Consider the following 19,302-nt stretch of genomic DNA (forward strand, 5'->3'; position numbering starts at 1 on the left):
ATTTGATGGCTTTAGATGAAACGATCTGCCCTATAGTACACAATTTTGCATAAGAATATCGCATGATGCAATTTACAACAGTTTGCCAACTTACAAACATTATCGTGTTAATACGTTTAATTGTCAAAATACAGTGACATAATTTTGGAATTTAAGTTTTAAATTTAATTAAATAAATGAAGTATAACTAAGTGTATTAAAGTTTAACTAAACGAACTAAAATTTAAAGAAAATAAAGTTTATTTAAATATATTAAAGTACAATTAAATAAATTTAAGTTTACAACATCAATATATTAATAAAGTACATTAATACATAAAGTATAACATTAATAATTAATATATAATAAATTAGTAAAGTAAAAGATACACTAAACAATTTATATATATATATATATATATATATATATATATATATATATATATATATATATATATATATATATATATATATATATATATATATATATATATATAAAGCTAATTGCACAGAAATCGTTATTATTACTTATTGTCGAATGGCAATAATCAAATGTAAATAAACCATTGTACGAATTTTAGACTTTTTTATTGAAAGTTTTTATAGGTACAAGTAATCAATCGCATCCTTTAGCTAATTAATGGAACTACGAAATATTATTTGAAATGTTCTGGAGAGGGCTCACTGTGTTGTCAAAATGTTCATTCAGCGTTTTCCCTAACTGACTCGTGCATTGTTGTTTATTAATTCAAGAATTAAGAGACTAACGTAATCAACGATATAATTTGGTAATATTAAGGCTGTTCATGGTAAGAGTCAAACACTAAGGGCCATTTTTAATGTTATAAAGATGAATATGTGTGTGTTGACGCTCTACAAGAAGATTTCTGAGATAGAGATATCAAATTTTGGAATTTAAGAATGTGAACCTCGGAGCTATTATTTAAAATTTTAATTAATTAATAATTAAGCAAAATTTAGGAGATTTTGGTGATAAAATTTAAATGTATTATTGTTTTAAATATATTTCATACCATTTCAAAAAATTGTCTTTTTAATGATACCAATTTAATTGCTGAACAAATTTTTTCTGAATGCTTTTCATAATTTTTTATAAATATTTTTTTTCTTTAATTTTTATCAATTTGTAATTGTTATCCTGAAACTCAAACTGCTTTCATTGTTTCATCTAATATTTAACTGCATGATTGAGTTCTTTTGAAAGCTAAGGAAGAAGGGAGTTTCAAATTTGTTTATTTTATGTGAGGAATAAGAAATCGATGTGCAATATCGCGAAATTTTAAAGGTAGATTATTCGAAAAGTTACATTTTTAATAGCATTATAATATCATGAAACTGGTATCCATTAGAAAGGTGCATGTACACAATTAACAGAACTGGTGTAAGGATATTAACATAACTCGGCTTTGATATCTGTCACAATTTCCTCTTAAGAATACTTTAAAAGGAAATCACGATCACTAAGTCATGCATACGAGATTTAACTGCATGTAAACAAAAATAAAATTCCATGCGAGTCGACTGATCGCCCAAGATGGCTAGTTGTTAAATAATACTGATCAATAATATAATATTTGTCCCCCGCATCGAGCATTCTGTCAGTTGCATAGGGCGACGGAAATTCTATTGCCTGCTGTGATAAAATATCAAAGCACTGAGCGATAACGCTATTTAAAGATAATCCCCTGTGGTTTCCGTTAGAGAGTCGATGGTTTCGATACAATGTGTTCAAAATCTGATTCGAGTGCTTAAAGCACTTTTTCATACTGATTGTTTTCTGTTTTGAAACTGCTTCAAATGATAAATTAATTTTATATGAAAAGTTATACGAGTGTTGCCTTAGTAGCACTGATATTCTTTTGATGTAAAAATTTTCTTCTGTTAAATATTTCGTAATATTTTTCATTTCAAATTTATGAATTATTTGCGATACTCATACCAATTGAAAAATTTTATATTGTACAAAAAAAGCAAAACATTTTTATTGATTTGAGTTTAATGCCACGTTGCAAAAAATAAAACATTGAATTTCATGCCACTTTCAGAAATGTATTACAATATCTCTGTGTTTAAAAAAATCATATTTAAAAGTAATTCTAAACAAAATTGTCCAAAAAAATTGCTATTGAAATCGTTTGGAATATAGTATGTCAGGGCTACTGATATGTGGGACAATCAATCAAAAACGAAAAAAATTGAGCCATAGTAATTTTTTAGTAAATTTAAAATATGTAAAAAAAAAAAAAAAAAAGATTCTAAAAATAAATTAAACAAAAAAATGTTTTAAATTAATTTTTTTTTTAAATTTTATGATATTTGAAAATCAAATAAAAGTATCGAATGAAATTATATTGAAAATATAGAAAAATAAGAACGAAAAAAGCCAGCTAATAAAAGTTAATTTCTGTTTTAGACGTCTTTTTCGTAACCAATTGAAATAAAAATTTTACATAAAACTACAATTGTAATTGTAATTATCACCAAGAACGTCTGGCACGCCATTGGGGTACGCTAGTTACAAAATATTAAACTTTGGCATGAGTTTAGAATTTTTACTGAATCTGTCGTGTTATCTATCTTTGGCGATTCATCTCTGGCATGCATTTAATAGTATTCGAAAATCGAATTTGTGCTTTAGACACGTTTTCCTCAATCGATTGAAACAAAGCTGTGGCACAAAACTGCACTTATAGTCACAAAATTGCATGACAAATTTGATATATATAAGTCAATGTATTTTTGAGTTACCTTGTTTATATGTTTTTGGAAATACCGACGGTCAACCACCTGTCAAATATGGCTCAAAATGCGATAGGTATCTAATCAAACCGAACCGAATTTTGGATCCCAAATTCGGTGTACCGAATTTTATCCATCTAGCTCTCTTTATTTTGTAGTTATCATGTTAACTTGTATTTGAACAGTAGGACAGACAGATTTTCTCTTATTAGAATTTGCTTGAAATTTGATATAAATATAAATATTTGGTGTAAAGACCATATACGAATTCCATCCACCTAGCTCAGTGTTTTTGCGTTATTATGGTCAAATGGACAGACAAACAAACATTTTCAAAAATGTATTTTTCGAGGGGATGTCTAAAACGTGGAGATTTGTCAACATCTCGAGTTCGAATTTGTTGACGATTTCATTACTTTATACTTAGTATACGCAAAAGTAAAAACGAGGCTGTTTATTCCTGACTTGGTGAGATCAAATCTGAGAGAGGAAGTTCCCTCAGAAATGAGGAAAAGCCAACTGATGACCTTGAAAATGCATCCTAACTTTCGAACTTGTCTTGCTTTATTTTATTCCCAACTTAGCTTCACTCCATTTTTATTTCGTTCTTTTTTTGTTGTTTAAAAATTATGTTTGCTGTGTTTCCTTCTGGGTATTTCATTTTGATGTAGTTTTTCCTCTTGCGAAATTTAATTAATTTTTTTCCCCTGAAAGTTCGCTATCAAACTAAGAAATAGTGGGGAATTGGTTTATGCATTTTGTAATGCGCAAACGTGATATCGTTTCAAGAATGAGATAGACGGTGTTCTTCAAAGACGAAAAATGTTTGCCTTTGCCACCACCAATACAGGATGAAAATATTTAAATTTTACTGATCTTTCTTTTAATTAAAATATTGTTTTCATAATATGTACTAACTGCATCCGCGTTCAAAAAAATATTTCTGAGCATTCGAAATTAATTTTACTCTTGTAACTTCTACTTCTGGATAAGTTTTATGACGTCTAATAAAATTACATCATTTGTGCAGATTTCCCATTTTTACGTGCCATTTTTTTAATCCAGTTTTCAATTTTATAAATGAGTTCCATACAATTTATAACTAATTTTTTATTACTTAATAAATTTGCTTTACAAAAGTAATTCCACTTTGATACTAATCATTTTTAACAAAAGAAATAATTACTAATATAATTTGTAGAAATTTATTCAAAATTTTTGGCATCGAGCCGAATTTTTTTTTTTTTTTTTTTGTCCATTGTATATAAAATTAATATATGGGTGTATAGCTATTGTATGCATCTCATTTTGAAAATGATAATTTGATTTCTGAAATTACTATTATAGCTTTTGTGATTTATGAAATTAGATAACATTTAGTTTGTTGAAAATAATCGTCTGCATTATAAAATTAAAAAATATTCCATTGCAAAAAAAAAGCATCTTTAAATCCATTAAAAAATTATTATTATTAAAAAAAAAGCATATAGATAGTTTCTACCAGAAATTTCTTGGAAATCTTATTCCTTATAATTTTACTGTAAAATTTGATTTTTCTGCTTCTTAACTTTGTGTTTTAAAAACCGATTAATTCTTAACTCGCTTATCCCATAACCAAACGATTTTTTAAAATCGTTTTTTTTTTTTTTTTTAACTTAATGCTTTCAATGGCTGTCTCGAAATGATAAAATATCTTATTTCCCCTCCTGTACGCGTTGAAAATGTATAGAAAAAGTGTCGTCATTTCTGGTCAAGTCTTTCAGAAGACGATTCATTCGACCTTCGAGTCAAAGTCCGGCGCTGTCTTAAGCACGCGTGTGTTTAAAAATAGATATTCTTGGTAGAAAGGATCTGATAACATTGTTAAACTGGATTCTTTTCTAGTTTCGTCTTAGCTTTTCTTTCTTAGTGAAACGGCGGGGGTTCCTTTTATGCACGCTCTGGGAAAATTGTAACCCAAAGTATCCTTTATGTTTTTATTATTATTATTATTCTGTTTTCTCTACGATATTATAATTGAAATTGCAAAGATTGCACTTGTGGATGAAAAGTCTACCTGCGTTGCAGTGTTGCAAATTTTGGGGGATATATAAGAACTTTGTAATAGAAGGCTTAAAGTAGAGAATTTAAATAAAAATGTTACAATTTAATCAAATTATTTAGTAAACTACATATAACATTAAAAAATAATTGAAATTGAAAAGATGGCATTTGTGATTGAAAAGTCTACTTGTATTGCAGTGTTTCAAATTTTGGGGGATATATAAACACTTTGAATTAGAAGGTTTAAAGAAGAAAATTGAAGTAAAAATTTTACAATTTAATTAAATTATTTGGCAAATTGCATATAACATTCAAAAAGAATTGAAATTGAAATTCCGAAGATTGCACTTATGAATGAAAAGTCTACCTGCGTTGCAGTGTTTCAAATTTTGAGGGATATAATAAGCACTTTGAAATAGAAAATTTAGAGAAGAGAATTGAAATAAAAATGTTACAATTTAATTAAATTATTTGGTAACCTACGTATAATATTCAAAAATAAATGCATGAAAAATTCAGCATGGGTGGTCTCCCAGAAGCTTTCTCGAATACTCTTCAACAAAGATCTCATCCCTATTGCCTCAAATAAAATAATGGACCTGGCCGCAAATGTCTTGCATCTCTTTGGCGAACATTAATTACGAAATGTGATCTTTGGCGTGAATCTAACATTTTTTACTGGATCTATCATACAAATTATATTTTGGATGCCGCTTTTCCGATCTGTTGGCACCAAAATTTAACGCAGTTGTAATCACAAGCTATACAAGTCATGTAATCGCACACATAACGAGTTTCATTGATTTAAGTAATTGCGTTTACGATTTACTGCTTTTACAATCATGCGGTAGTACAGACTGACAGCCGGTCAACCCTTCGACCGTCTGTCAAACTTTGATAAGAATCTACATTTTAGAAGCTAAACTTTTGTATCAAATTTTATTTATATAGCTTTTCACTTTCTGAAGTTACCAAGTTCAATTGTATTTGAATAGCCAGACAGGTGGATATCCACTGAAGGGATTTCTTTTAAAATTTGACAGAAATTTACAAATTTGGTCTTAAGTCCATATTCCGAATTTCATCTGTCTAGCCCATAGCGTTTTTGAGTTATCGTGTTCACAGACATAATGCTAAAAATGTGTATGTGTGTGTGTGTGTGTGTGTTTTACCTCTGGGAAATTTGAAGCTTGAGATTCGTCGAAATCTCGAGTTCAAATTATTTGATGATTGCAATACTGCTTTCTCTGGAGTTCCTATACGAGAAAGTAAAAATCAAAATTTTTAATGCATTCTTGAATGATTGAAAAATGTTGTCTTTATTATTTTTTTTATTAGAATAAAGGAAATAAACAAAGATTTTTGTTTCAAAATTGAGACTACGCACTTTTTCCTTTCTCTATGCAATATTTTAAGTAAGCTTTCTTCTTTTAGTATTTTGTAAAATAAATAATTCTTATGAAATGCTAAATGCTAAAAATCAAATTCTATTAAATACTAAACAAAAGCTAAAAAAAATAATATTTTAAAGAATAGAAATATTGGGTCAATAAAAATGTTATTTATTTATGTATATTTCTTATGATCAAGGTTGTGTTAATAGATTATTTGAAACTAAACGTTTTGTTCAACAGGGTGAGTTTGCAATTGAATTCTATTAATGTGTACATGTTAATACACACTTTTAATATGCCGAGACATGGCAGAGCTTCATGTAAAAATTTTAACATTAAGTTATAATGGTATCCCCCCCCATTATGAAAATGCATGTTTTGAAAGTATTGAAAACGTTTCATTGAAAAAGCTAAATTTTTCAGCATTCTTTGCAAAGATTTTCTTTCTCTCTCTCTCTCTCTTTTTCTGAACAAAGTTTTATGAGTGCATATTTTATAAATAGACAAGTTTTTACATGATAGTGTTTAGACTTACTGATTATTATCTTTGAGCTACTAAACTAGACATGAGTAATGTAAAAGTCGCACGAAAATCTCTATTGGACAGGTTTTTGGATCTAGAACTGCTAAATTTCAGAAAGTGTAGCCGGATACCCAAATTTTACATAAGTTTTGGCTAATTTAAAATATAATTACATTTCGAAAATGCCTCTCAAAATTGATTATCTCCTACTAAAAATATATACATCCAGAATTTAATTGTTGTAATTATAACAGTCTGGCTATTGTGCGCAAGACTTTCGCCTTTATTTATTTATTTTTCACCAACCGCCTAAGGCGACCAACCATCTTGTTTTCCTGAAATTTGTTTCGTTTCAGTTAAATTGGTTATGTAAATCCTGATGTTCATGATTATCCCGGCAAAATATTTTCAGCTTAATGATAGATAGTTTCTTTAATAGTCCTCTAACTTGTGTTCATATGCGTTATTTATGAATTCATGTGACATGACTCTACAATCGCATGAAAAACGACGCTTATGTCTTTTAATATCTAATTTCCCGTTGTCTCACGCTCTGCTGTAAATGTCTTTGCTTATTTCTCATGCAAAATATGCCTCTTGATTTCAGCGCGTTTGTATAATATAAACACATCTAACAGCAAGTCTTCTGGATTGGAACATGCTAATAAAATAGCAAAGAATTGCATGCATAATCAGTCAGCATTCCGAGCATGTTGCTTAATATTTGAGAGGGCTTTTTAATTAATTCCACACAAAAAAAAAATACGATCGATACGATCTTACCAAAGCGTATATTATATTCTGTGTGTATGTGTTTGCCGCTCTGTTTGTTGCCAGGAATTAACATAGTATTATCAAAATTAACTCAGATATATTTTGGAACCTGGAAATATATATCTTGAAGCCTTTTTTAAAAATATTAATTGATTAAATAATTACTATTTATTTAATTATGAATTAGGCAAAATGATGGAGGATTTTTCCTTTAATTTCTAAAAATATTTTATTACAAAAGTGGTTAATTACCATTTAAAAATTAAACAAAATTGTGGAGAATTTTTATTTTAACTTCCAAAAATATTTTATTACAAAAGTAGTTTTAACACTATTTTAAAAATTAAACAAAATTGTGGAGAATTTTTATTTTAACTTCCAAAAATATTTTATTACAAAAGTAGTTTTAACACTATCTTAACATTAAAAGAACTAGCCGCCTTTTGTGACCAGTTTGCTTGTCCAGGTTATTGATTTTTTTCGACTGTTAAATGATTAATAATAATGTATTAATAAAGCATTGCGTCTTTTTATTTGATGCGACTAAAAAACACAAATTCAATTAAATCTGTTTATGCCAAATTTAAAAGAGTATATATTACGAAATAAAAGCGGAAGTCAAAATCTCACTACTGAGTTGGGTTAATGATTCGCAAAAACATGCGATTAAATGTTATGATGGATGAATTCCATCATAACTTTTAAAAATATCTCTGCATAGCTTATCAATTTCCCTTAAAATATTATTAAAATTTAGAATAGAGAAGTGAAAAATTGCACGAAAATGAAACTCATTAAAATAAAAAAAATTCGAGTTTTTAGATAATTCAAAGACAGTTTTTATAAGATAATTAGTTTGGAGGATATGAACATCGATTTCCATATGCTAATCATAATGATTACCGATTTGGCGATGGTTTGGCTTTTTTTTGAATTCAACTAAAATAAAACTTATTTCTTGATTTCTTTTTTTATCTTCTTTCCTCTGACTGAATGCACTTTTTGCGGATATGGCGGATTCTCTCTAGAACATTCCTAAAAATGTTTTGCAGCTCCATTCATTTAAAATTTTCCTTAAAGCAGTCTGAAACGATATAGCTGTTTACATTTCACTGTTGCCATTCGACAATAAGTAATAAGAAGGATTTCTCTTCTATGTACGTAGTGTTTTATGTATATAAATTATCTTCCCAACGTTATTGTTTTTATTGTAATATAATTTCTTTTTATTAATTTTTAAAACATGTTTTACAGCAACATTTTTCATTGTTGTTTCTAATGAAACTCGTTAAATCTCAATTAATTTATCAAAATTCTATTTACACAACTTTTATAATGTTAATGATCGAATATACCGTTTATGTTTTTTTTTATTTCTATTTTAACTTAATATTACATTTACGCATTAAGCGTTAACTTTTTTTAAAAATTTAATACCTTTTACAATTATATACACATTTGTGTTGTTTGTATTGAATGGGTGAATTTTATTGAGGACTTTATATATTTTTTCTCTTTATTTCTGAATTTGATTATCGTCTGCTTCATATACAAGATGAGAGGTAACAAAATATATACATAATCGTTTTCAAATTTCTGAGTTAAACTGTTTTATATATAAACATGCATCGAATTCAAATAACGTGGATTCGATTTTTTTTAACATTTTTTTTTACAGAAATTGTAAATAAAATCCTTGTAAGATAATATTCAATTTCTGAAAAATATTTGGCACTACATACACAATTCTAATGCTGAACAAAATCTTATATATTTATAAACGTGTTCCATTTCGCTCGATACTTTAATACATTAGTTGATCCCTTTCACATTACAATCTTTTCGATCTAAATCTGTTTCCATTGATATGTCTGAAGTTGACTGGTTAAATTCAGATTTATATTTCTTTTATTTCAATATTATTTTCTTTCAAACAAATGATAAAAGTCGTGCATAATTTTTAAAAAAAATCAATCTGTGTACATATAAATTATTCCACGTAAGATGAATAAATAATAAGCACGATTGTACGTACTCTAAGAAAAAAGAAATAGTTAGTTGATATAATAATGAAGTTACGTTTTACTTATTTATTTTGTGGTCATAACTCGCATAGGTTGTAAATCGACAAGCACGTAAATTATCGATATTTTGCAGGATAATGAAGGAGTTGAGCTGTCGAGATACCTTTTAAATACACATCGACAATTTTCGAGTTTAGTGTGCATCTTATAGAAGGGGGGGGGGGTCGCCCATCTTTGAAGGGTTACTTCGAAGACAAAATGCATTAAGTTACCTTTTAAAGTCAAATATAAAAAAAAAAGTTATGCCTAAGATGCTACTTTCCTTGGTCATGATAGTGAATTGCAAATATTTTGCAGAGAAAATTGTGGAAATCAAGTTAAAGCATAACATATTAAAATTTAATCCCATATTCAATATCCCCCTAATTACTTGATCGTCTGAGGTGGCTTGTAAAAAAATAAATCGTATCCTCATCTCTTAATTTTCAATAATAAGAATATATCCACCCACACAACTTCCATTAAATATCTATAAAAACAACAGAAGAGATTTGAATTTCATTGCATGAATTCAAAGCTTTTTCACGAATTATACATGAAAAATTTTTTAAATGTTTCAAAATCATGGAGAGAAATATGCATCTAAATTGCTCTCATTAAAAAGATAATATTTTAAATTTTAGCGTGGTTTAAAGCTCATTTTTATTTGATAATGTTTCCAATAGTTTTATACAATTTTTTTTAATTCTCCAATTTTAATTAAGTAAAATAAAAAAAAAAATCCGATGTCCCAATTATTATTTTCCATCCTTCAAAATGTATGTTCCAATTTTGGCAGTTCTAGATTCAGCAGTCTTTTTGTACAACGTTAACAAACAGACGGAAACAAATTTACATGCATCTTTTATTATAAACAGAAATTAAGTAATTGCCACTATATTCATTTCCTCGCTGTCGTTTCAAAATAACAATTTATTTAAAAATCATCTTCTACACTTTTCCTCCTTTGTATTTCTCTTTTGTTTCAGAGTGTAACAGAATAAAAATAAAAACACTAAGGTTCTTGAAACATGTATGGTGTTGAAGAAATGAATTTTTATTCGCATAGAATAAAAAGAAAAAGAAAAAAAAATGAAATATTCGGATTTACTTTATTTATCGTTTGGCGGAGTTGCTTTTCAATTGTTCGTTGTGAAAAAAGCTGTTCCAAAATATTTTAAATCACATACAGTTGAAAGCAGAGAAACAATAGAACACAATCTCAGTCGATGTAAAATGATAGATTGCATTATGATAGGTTGAAAAATCTTGCTTTCAGATATTAAAGAATAAGTATGAAACCATCTTACCGATTTCTTTGCAATTTCCGTAACATTTATTCATTTTTGTAGTTATCTCATTTTATTCGCAAATTTCCATTGTTTAATATAGTGGATTCTGATACAACGCGGGTGTTATTTTCCGCGAAATAGGAAATCGGGTTATGCAGAATGTTTATTATTAGACGAATTTATGAAAATTCAAACGTGTCTGATTTGTAACTGTGCACTATTGCTCATCTAGTATTTTTAATTCATTTTTAAACTATAAATAAGTGTAGAATATTTAAAAGTAATTAATTAATTAAAATCTATGAAAATGTTAATTTTATTTTTCGCAAAATAAGGTATTAAGACAGGATTAAATTCTCAAAGTAGATTTAGATAACACCAATCTCGAGGCTCCTTTTCTCTTTTTAACTCTTCCAAAACCAGAATCTTTTTTTGTTGATTTTATCTCTATATAAATAGTTTTAAGCATCAAATTCTGATAAATGCTAGAGATTATTAAATTACGCATCGCTTTTAAGAGGATTGTTTTCAGTAATTTTCGTATAAAAAAGAATGAAATCTTTAAAGAAAAAAAAGAATGGAATTTTTAAAAGTAATTGTATATAGAATAGGTGTAAAAAAGTTACTAAACTTTTTTATGCAATTTAAATACGATTTAATTATAGGATTTGACAATTAAAAAAAATTGTGAATTCAACTTATATTTTTTAGAATTATTAAGCAAAAAGTGTAGAACTTCAACATATAATGTTATAATAGCTCAAAATTTAAAAGATATATTAATTCAATTTAATGAGCTCATTGCACGACTTTTGTGTTTTGTGCATTCAATTAAAGTACTAAATTAAATTTTTCTGAACACATTGCATATATATATACAGGGACTTTTTGTAATTGTCTACTTATTAATGCAACATTGCAAAAGCCTATCTAACTATCTAATGTATTGTATGTGATATAGGTACAATGTTTCCTTCGAGTTATACAAATTGACATTATATTGAAGTGCGTTAAACGAGATTATACGTTTCCAAATATTAATTTCGTTTAAGATATTTGACTAGGCTGTAAAGTTGCTTTTTCTTGAAAAAAAAATTCGAATTTTATTTTATGATTTAAATATAAAACACTGATTTAGTAAATTCTAAGATAATCTTTATTTTTAATCTTTGTATAATAGAACTAAAGATATTGCAATTTCAGTGCCACACAACAAATAAAAATGAAACCGGAAATAATGTTATTTTAAATCGAAAGTTAATAGTTTATTTTACTTTCACTGTAAAAGTCTTTAAAAATAATATTTGAAATATTTTTAGTAAGGCAGCCAAATTTTGCTTATTGCAGCCAATTCTGTTAAAAAAATCTAGAAAATAGCATTTATTCCCAGTGTATTTAGATGAACTAATCTACAAATACATGTTTAAATACATTTTGTGAAAAATGAATATTTCAGTATTATTGATTCATGGAAAACACATCTCAAAACAATTCAATAAAATTTAATGAAATTTGGTATGCATGTGTCAGAAAATCTTTCATGGTATTTTAGGCTGCAGATTTTAAACAAGACTTATGTAAACATAACATTTTCAGTTCAAAACGTAGAGAAAAGGCTACCAAAAAGTTTTTAATGACAACTTCAAATCTTCATAAAATATTTATTTTTAAAATAATTTTTATCTTGAGATATGTCACATTTTAGCTAATTTGAGGAACATATATAAGAAATAAAAATTAAATAGTTTTATTATTTCTATTTCCAATTCTATTAAAACATCGTTAAATAAGCAGGTTTTTTTTTTTAAAAAAAACAGCTGAAATTAATATTTTTTTTCTTTTTAATTTTGACTTTTCAAGATTATTTCAGTTTTTTAGTACTATAAAGATTTTTTTTTACATAGTATTTTTATTAAAAAAATTTATCCCCGTGCCTCAAATATCTTAAAGGTAAACGCATGAAAACTTATTATCGAAAGGATAAGAATTTGAGAAACGTTACTACTTTTTGATGATTATATTATTTTACTTTAATCTGAGTATATTTACTTCTATGGGAAAATGAAAAATCAAACAAGATGAAAAACAGGAAAATAAGTTGATGGAAAATAATAAATAAAATAAATATAAGTTTAATGAAATGCAAATTTATTTTAATAATAACAAAAAGAGAAAGGTAAATAAATAAATAAAATTAGTCTTTTTCCGAAGTACATAGAATCAATTCTTTGCAATTTTCTTCGGGGGAAATTTCGGCTGCAATTAACTGATTGTTAACTCTTTCTAAATTTTGAAGAATGTTTCTTTCTTTCTGTAAGTGTAGACAATGTTTTCGCTAATAATTACATTAAAAAAATGGAAAGAAATTTGTTTGAATAATTCCATATAGTCTTTTTCTACAATCCGGCACTCCGCCAATTCGGCCTTTCCAATAATCCAATATTTTCGGAAGAGCCCATGACTGCATGTCGATGTCAAAAATTTGGCGTGTCATAAACAATAACTAAATTACTGCTCAGTTTTTGATTTTTATTTTCAAATATTTATTTGTTTTATTTTCAGTATAAATTTGTGTATTTCATGCGATTAATATAAATTTTGCATAACATGCAGATTTAAAAAAATAATAATAAATCTCCTCTAATCTGATATTTTCTTTAATCCGGCATTTTCATTGTCAAATATTAGCCAGATTAGCAAGAGACTACTGTATTTCTAAAATTTATTGACAAACAGTCTGTAAAATTCAGTTAGCTAATTCTATTGAATTTTTCTTCAAATCGAATTTGTACTGCATCTAGATTACATCAATTTCATGAAGACATTAAAAACGTAAATAGTGTTTACATTATTGTACCATTAAGTTTTAGTTTTAATTTTCGCGGACATTAAAAATCCATCTATAAACTACAATGATTTGTTTGTCTGCCTTTTGTTATCTGAAAGCACTAGTTTTTCATGTTGTTAAGTTTTAAACTTTGTTTGTTTCTTAAAGAATTAATATTTGAAAAAAGAAAATTTGAAAATTTACTATACTATTGGTTGCTGAAATATGACTCGCCAAGGCCACGCCATTATCGATTGAAGCATGTTTGATCTACTCATTTTTTATAGAAAATATTAAATGAATATTGTTTCCAAATTAGTAAACACTTTTTAAAATATTTAGGGCTGCGCCTTTTTTTCCCTTTCTTTTTCTTTCTGCTCTGATATTTCACTTAACTTTTATTGCTGAAACTCGTTTTCCATTTCATGACTCATAAAAAATATTTTTTGGTTTAAAAATTCTGTAATAAAATTGCATTTTTGTTTAGAAAAAAATTTCCTTTTCCTGCCTCTCCCTCAAGAAAAAGGAAGAAAGCGTTTTGATTATAAAAGTCATTTAATGCACTAATTTTCAGTTTTATTTTACATAAAATTTAATCCAAGTTGTAATGAAATTTTAACGAATATTCTGTATAAATTTTTTTTTTAAAGATTAAACAATGAAATCGGTTTTTTTGTTTTATTTTATTACTTATGTATAGGTTATGAAAAATTAAATATTATTTAATATGAAATTTTCGCAGAAATCGTTTGCAATTAAGTTCTCGAAATTAATTCGATGCATTTCAAGATTCATGATTTAAAAAAACTGTTTTTCTTATTCTTTTCTCCTATTCTTTTAATATAGTGGTTCTTAGCATTACATTTTGGTTGTTTATTCTTTTTTGTCTTCGCTTGTTTGTTTTTTATGTATTAATTAATTTTTTGCATTACATTAATGAATGATTTTTAATCTTCTGCATATTTGTGATGTACAAATAGCTTGAAAGAAATTACAAATTGTTTTAATGGATCAATTAAATAACGAGTGGCTAATGAGTAGATATGAATACTTTTATACTTTTTAAAAAATCGTCGAAAACATTTTGTTCAAAAATAGTTTTAAGGTGATTTGTAACACTCTAGAAAATCTTGCTTTTCTTCTTACATTTCATATTTTTAAAAAAGTTTTTGAATGAAATTATTTTTTTTATGATGTTAGATTCAAGCGTATACATTACGGAGCTAATTATTTTAATTCTTGCAAATAATATTATAGAATAATTGCAAACGATTTTATTGAATACGATAATATTGTTTCGTTAATTTTTTTATTTGAAGGATATGTTGTAAATTTTTATTTTAATTAGTTGTTGACAGTATTATTTTGGTAGATTGGTTGTGACTGCAATAAGGTATTCCAGTTGAAAATTAATCTCATTAAAGGTGCATATCTAACATTTAGGATTTAATTTTAAGTTATTTGTTATAAAATTAATATTTAATAAAGGTATAATAAGGAAATTCCACAATTTGAAAGGGAGGCAATTTTAAACGTTGAGGAAATCCTAACTGTAATCAGTAATCTTAAGCAAGTAAGACTATTAAGAGAAATTATATTCTTGAATATTAAAGGTATATAAAGAAAATTATATGATATAATAATAACCAAGCCACAAACATTTATACTAAAAAGTTTATTATTGTTATATTGCTAATTGCTTATTGTTATTGTTATAATTAAAATTTTCTTGTCTTTAGCTATAGATTATAATCCTCTTGGTACATTTCAGTGAACCCCTTATAGCAAAAGCAGACTTTCACCTTTAATTTGAACAAATTCTTAAAAATTTATTTTTGCTTTTAAATTTAGTTTTCTTGATTTTTTTGATTAAAACGAATAGGCTCTAATTCTCATTAGAATTGAGATCAAATCTTTGCATATCATGTTTTCACCTTTGTGTATCATCTTTCACTCTTTGCTTTGACAATTTTTGCCTCCTTGAAATTGAGCATCATTTTCTAGATAATTTTAATTCTGTGCAAATAAGTTTATGGAATATATTCACCCATATTAATGTGTTCAGAGACTTATCATTGAAAGCCGACTCATCGCAACAATTTAGCATTTTCTTCATTGTGAATTGATGGCTGAACTACAATTTGAGAAACCAATGTATGTTGACTTTATTGCGAGACCAAATTTCAGTCCTTCCTATCAGATTCAAATCATTTAAATTTGCTTTCATCATTAATTATTTCGGCTTTCCAAGTATTCAAAAGATTTATCTGCACTTGTGTTTTCTTTTCCTTACCAAAAGTATTCTGTTCGTTTTTGAATATTTTCATTATACTTCTTGATAAAAAAAAGTCTACATAAGCAACTTACTTACTTGCAACACAGCTGGATGAACAATATGAACTTAAATATGTGTTGTAATGGCTTTCGAAATTCATTGCTATAAATAATATACTTTTTAAATGAACCTTTTGATGATTTTGCATTTTCTGATTGATCCAAAAGTGCTTTGTGTTCGCGTAATTAAATTCAGATTTTTTAAAAATAATCTGTGGATTTGTATTCTTATTTTCTTTTGTTCGATGTATACAAAAAAAAAAAAAAAAAAATCTTTTATAAACGTCAAAAATTTAACCTCGATATTTCAATGAACCTCTTTGTTTGAGATTTCACTGAATTGAAAAGAAATTGGACACGACTCAGGTCTTTGTACTAAACTGTAGATCTCTGTCGAATTTTGGAGGAAAAGAATCAAAAAGAAGTGTTCTCTCTGACTGTGTACATGACTTAAAAATGCGATGATTTTGCCAAATTAAACTTGGGATATACAATCGAACTTTCTAGATATGAAAATTGGAAGATTTCTGAAGAAAAAAAAAATACATGTATAGAAAGGTTGATTTATTGAAATACATAGTAAATGTCCATCATTTTCTTTCTAAAAACCGTTGATATAACTGATTGCTAGGGTTAAGGTAGATTCTAAAAGGTTCAACTATTAAAGGAATTTGTCTTTAAAAATATGTTTGTAATATGCTTGTAATTTACAAATTTGTTTACAATGTACTAAAAAATACGTGTTCATTTACAGCAAAACAAAAGCTAAGGCTTTCAGTTTATTTTGTGGTATAATTTTTGTTTTATCTAGCTGCATTTCTTTTTCACTCTTGAAGATTTTCTCTTTGTTCACTCTAAGGCTGAACTGAATTTAAGGTAAAACTCTCACGCGAATTAAGAAAGGAGATTCGTAGAATAGAAGCTTAGAATAACGTACGTAACGCTTAACTCTGACAAATGTTTATTATGTTTCATAAAAGAATCCTCGGTCTTCCTTAAATTTCTGTAGAATATTTTGTCAATCAAAAATGGTAATGTATCGAAATTAGTTAACAAATTCTCACCGCAATAGTGTTTTATTCTAATAGAAAACACCCATAACGACTAGAATGTCTGCCTAAAAGATAACTAGAATATGCCGACCTGACACAAAGAGAGCTAATCCTAACCACAAACACAAAATAGCACGTCTTCCAACGTTCAGCAAGAGAATAACATTTACGCGTGCTGCTAACCTTGTTTGTGTTTCGAAAACTTCTGTGTGCGGATTTTTGAAAAACAAGCATTGAAACTGAAACCGAAAAATCCTTTCTCTTTATTATTTATTTCTTGCACCAAACGATCGATTTGTTTTCAGAGAAAGATTGCTTGTTCACGTGAAGTTTTCGTTTGGCGCTATTTCCAACAGTTGGCGCCATTTTGGCTCGTCTCCGAAAACAACCCTAAAGCGATCCTCTCATTGGTCAAAGGTGCCTTCTGGTTTCTTGCGACCAGCTGACTCTCGTAATCTAGTTCAGTCTGAAAATTACGCGGCTTGTCGTTCATGTTACTCTCGGAATTACTGAAATAACATACTTGTAACCAAAGCCGCTTAAAAATTTACGGATTGATATCGGTTGTTTAATCAATATGGTGCCTTGGAATTTAACGTAACTCTTTAAAGAAAGTCAAAAATTATATCTTGTGATCTTTTTAAACTTGAAGTTTACGTGGCAAAAGAATTGTGGTGAAAAAAAAATCGTATAGTTATTTGTTACTACACTTCCGTGAACACTCAGGATTAAAAGATACATTTAGTGACTACCTATGTGGAATTATTATAATATAAGAATATAGTGGAATACGCTATGGTTCAACCAGGTATTGTCATTTTGTTTATTTCGTGTTCCGTCTTTTATTGAACTTCACATGAACAGAATTGAGGTCACATTTCTGTGGCGTAGTTGTATGCTTCGGTCGGTTTTGAAAAATGAGAAAATTATTTTGGGATCATAATCTTGTTCTGTTTAACTTTTAGTACACACTATAATCTCGAAAGTTCCCTATTAAAAATCAAAATATTTTTTCCTTCACATGGCAAAGTGCCAAGCAGAAATATACCAGGAAGTATGATTCGTGGGATGGTTTTGCTCGGTTAAAAGTTGCTCAGGAAGGGGGATAAACAGGAAACTTTAACTGCAGAAATGCACACATTATAATTTAAGATTTGCATAAAATTAAAAACTGTTTTCTTGTTTTTTGAAATATAAATATTGATGCAGAAGTAATATTACTATTCTTTGCGTATTTTTTGCAATTAAATCGTGACGATTTCTCCAGACTTTTTTTTTTTTTTTTAAATAAGAATTTTTAGTAAAAAATATTCGGGCATAGATCTGAGAGATTTTCTGCGCAAAATTTCTTTCTTTTTTAAATTTTTAATTAGCTATACTATAATTTTAGTCTGCAGCTTGAAATTTTTTTTTTTCGTAATTTATTGGAAAACTTAATTGCCGAGAAATGCTTTGCAATTCTGCATTTTGTTGTTTAAAGTTTGGGTAAAACATTTTGCTCTTTTTATTAAAAAAAAAAAATGAATAACAGTAGGTGAGGTTAATGTTTTTTTTTTTTTTTTTAAAGTAAATCTTTGTGAACCAGTTTTTTATTTATTTTTTATCAAATGAGACAATCCAGTTATTATTTTCTACCTAAGCATAAATAATTTTTCATAAGATTTGGGACATCAAAGGGAATAAATATGTTTAGAATAGTTGACTTTTGTTTAAAATCTACAATAATGCATCTTAAAATTTTTTAAAATTATTATTAGATAAAAAGGTTGTTTTCTTTCTTTAATATTTCTAAATAAAGGGGCCTAAAAATTGCAGAATAAATAAATAATGCATTTTATTTAAGCTACACATACACATTATTATAAATCTTTGGATTCATTTCTTATTAAATGTCAGTAAAATTGATTTTAATCATACATTTTCATTTTACATATGCATAAAATAGCTATATAAAAGTTGCTCAAGGTTATTTTATTGTAAAAAATAATTGGACAAATATTGGCTTGTCTAAAAAATTTTATTTTTTTTAAAATTAGGAATTATTTTTCATCTATTAATAGAAATCTCTCACTTGTAATGAATTTTAAAGCTATGTAAATGCCCTATTTATGAAGCTACATAAGAAAGAAAAAAAAAACCTTTATTAAGAGTTATATTTTATCTGTATATAAATATGCAGAAAATTTTCTATAAAAGTGGGTCATATGTATTAATGATTATTAGTATGATTTTCAAAATAAGCCATAATATTTTGGTTATTG

General features: G+C 27.1%; 1 protein-coding gene across 2 annotated transcripts in view; it reads left to right on the forward strand.

Moving 5' to 3' along the window:
• Positions 1-19,302, forward strand: part of LOC129958291 (ribosomal protein S6 kinase alpha-5-like) — a 249,972-nt gene that overhangs the window by 164,748 nt on the left and 65,922 nt on the right. Inside the window, exon 1 of one of the 2 annotated variants that reach the window (XM_056070782.1) lies at positions 17,460-17,849. The exons of the other annotated variant lie outside the window; for it this stretch is intronic. Coding sequence (XP_055926757.1) covers positions 17,837-17,849 — 13 coding nt within the window. The 5' untranslated portion in view covers positions 17,460-17,836. Of the gene's footprint in view, positions 1-17,459; positions 17,850-19,302 lie in introns of those variants that run through there. 2 annotated transcript variants of the gene reach the window in all.

The sequence above is a fragment of the Argiope bruennichi genome, chromosome 1 (assembly GCF_947563725.1).
Source record: "Argiope bruennichi chromosome 1, qqArgBrue1.1, whole genome shotgun sequence".
NCBI lineage: Eukaryota > Metazoa > Arthropoda > Arachnida > Araneae > Araneidae > Argiope > Argiope bruennichi.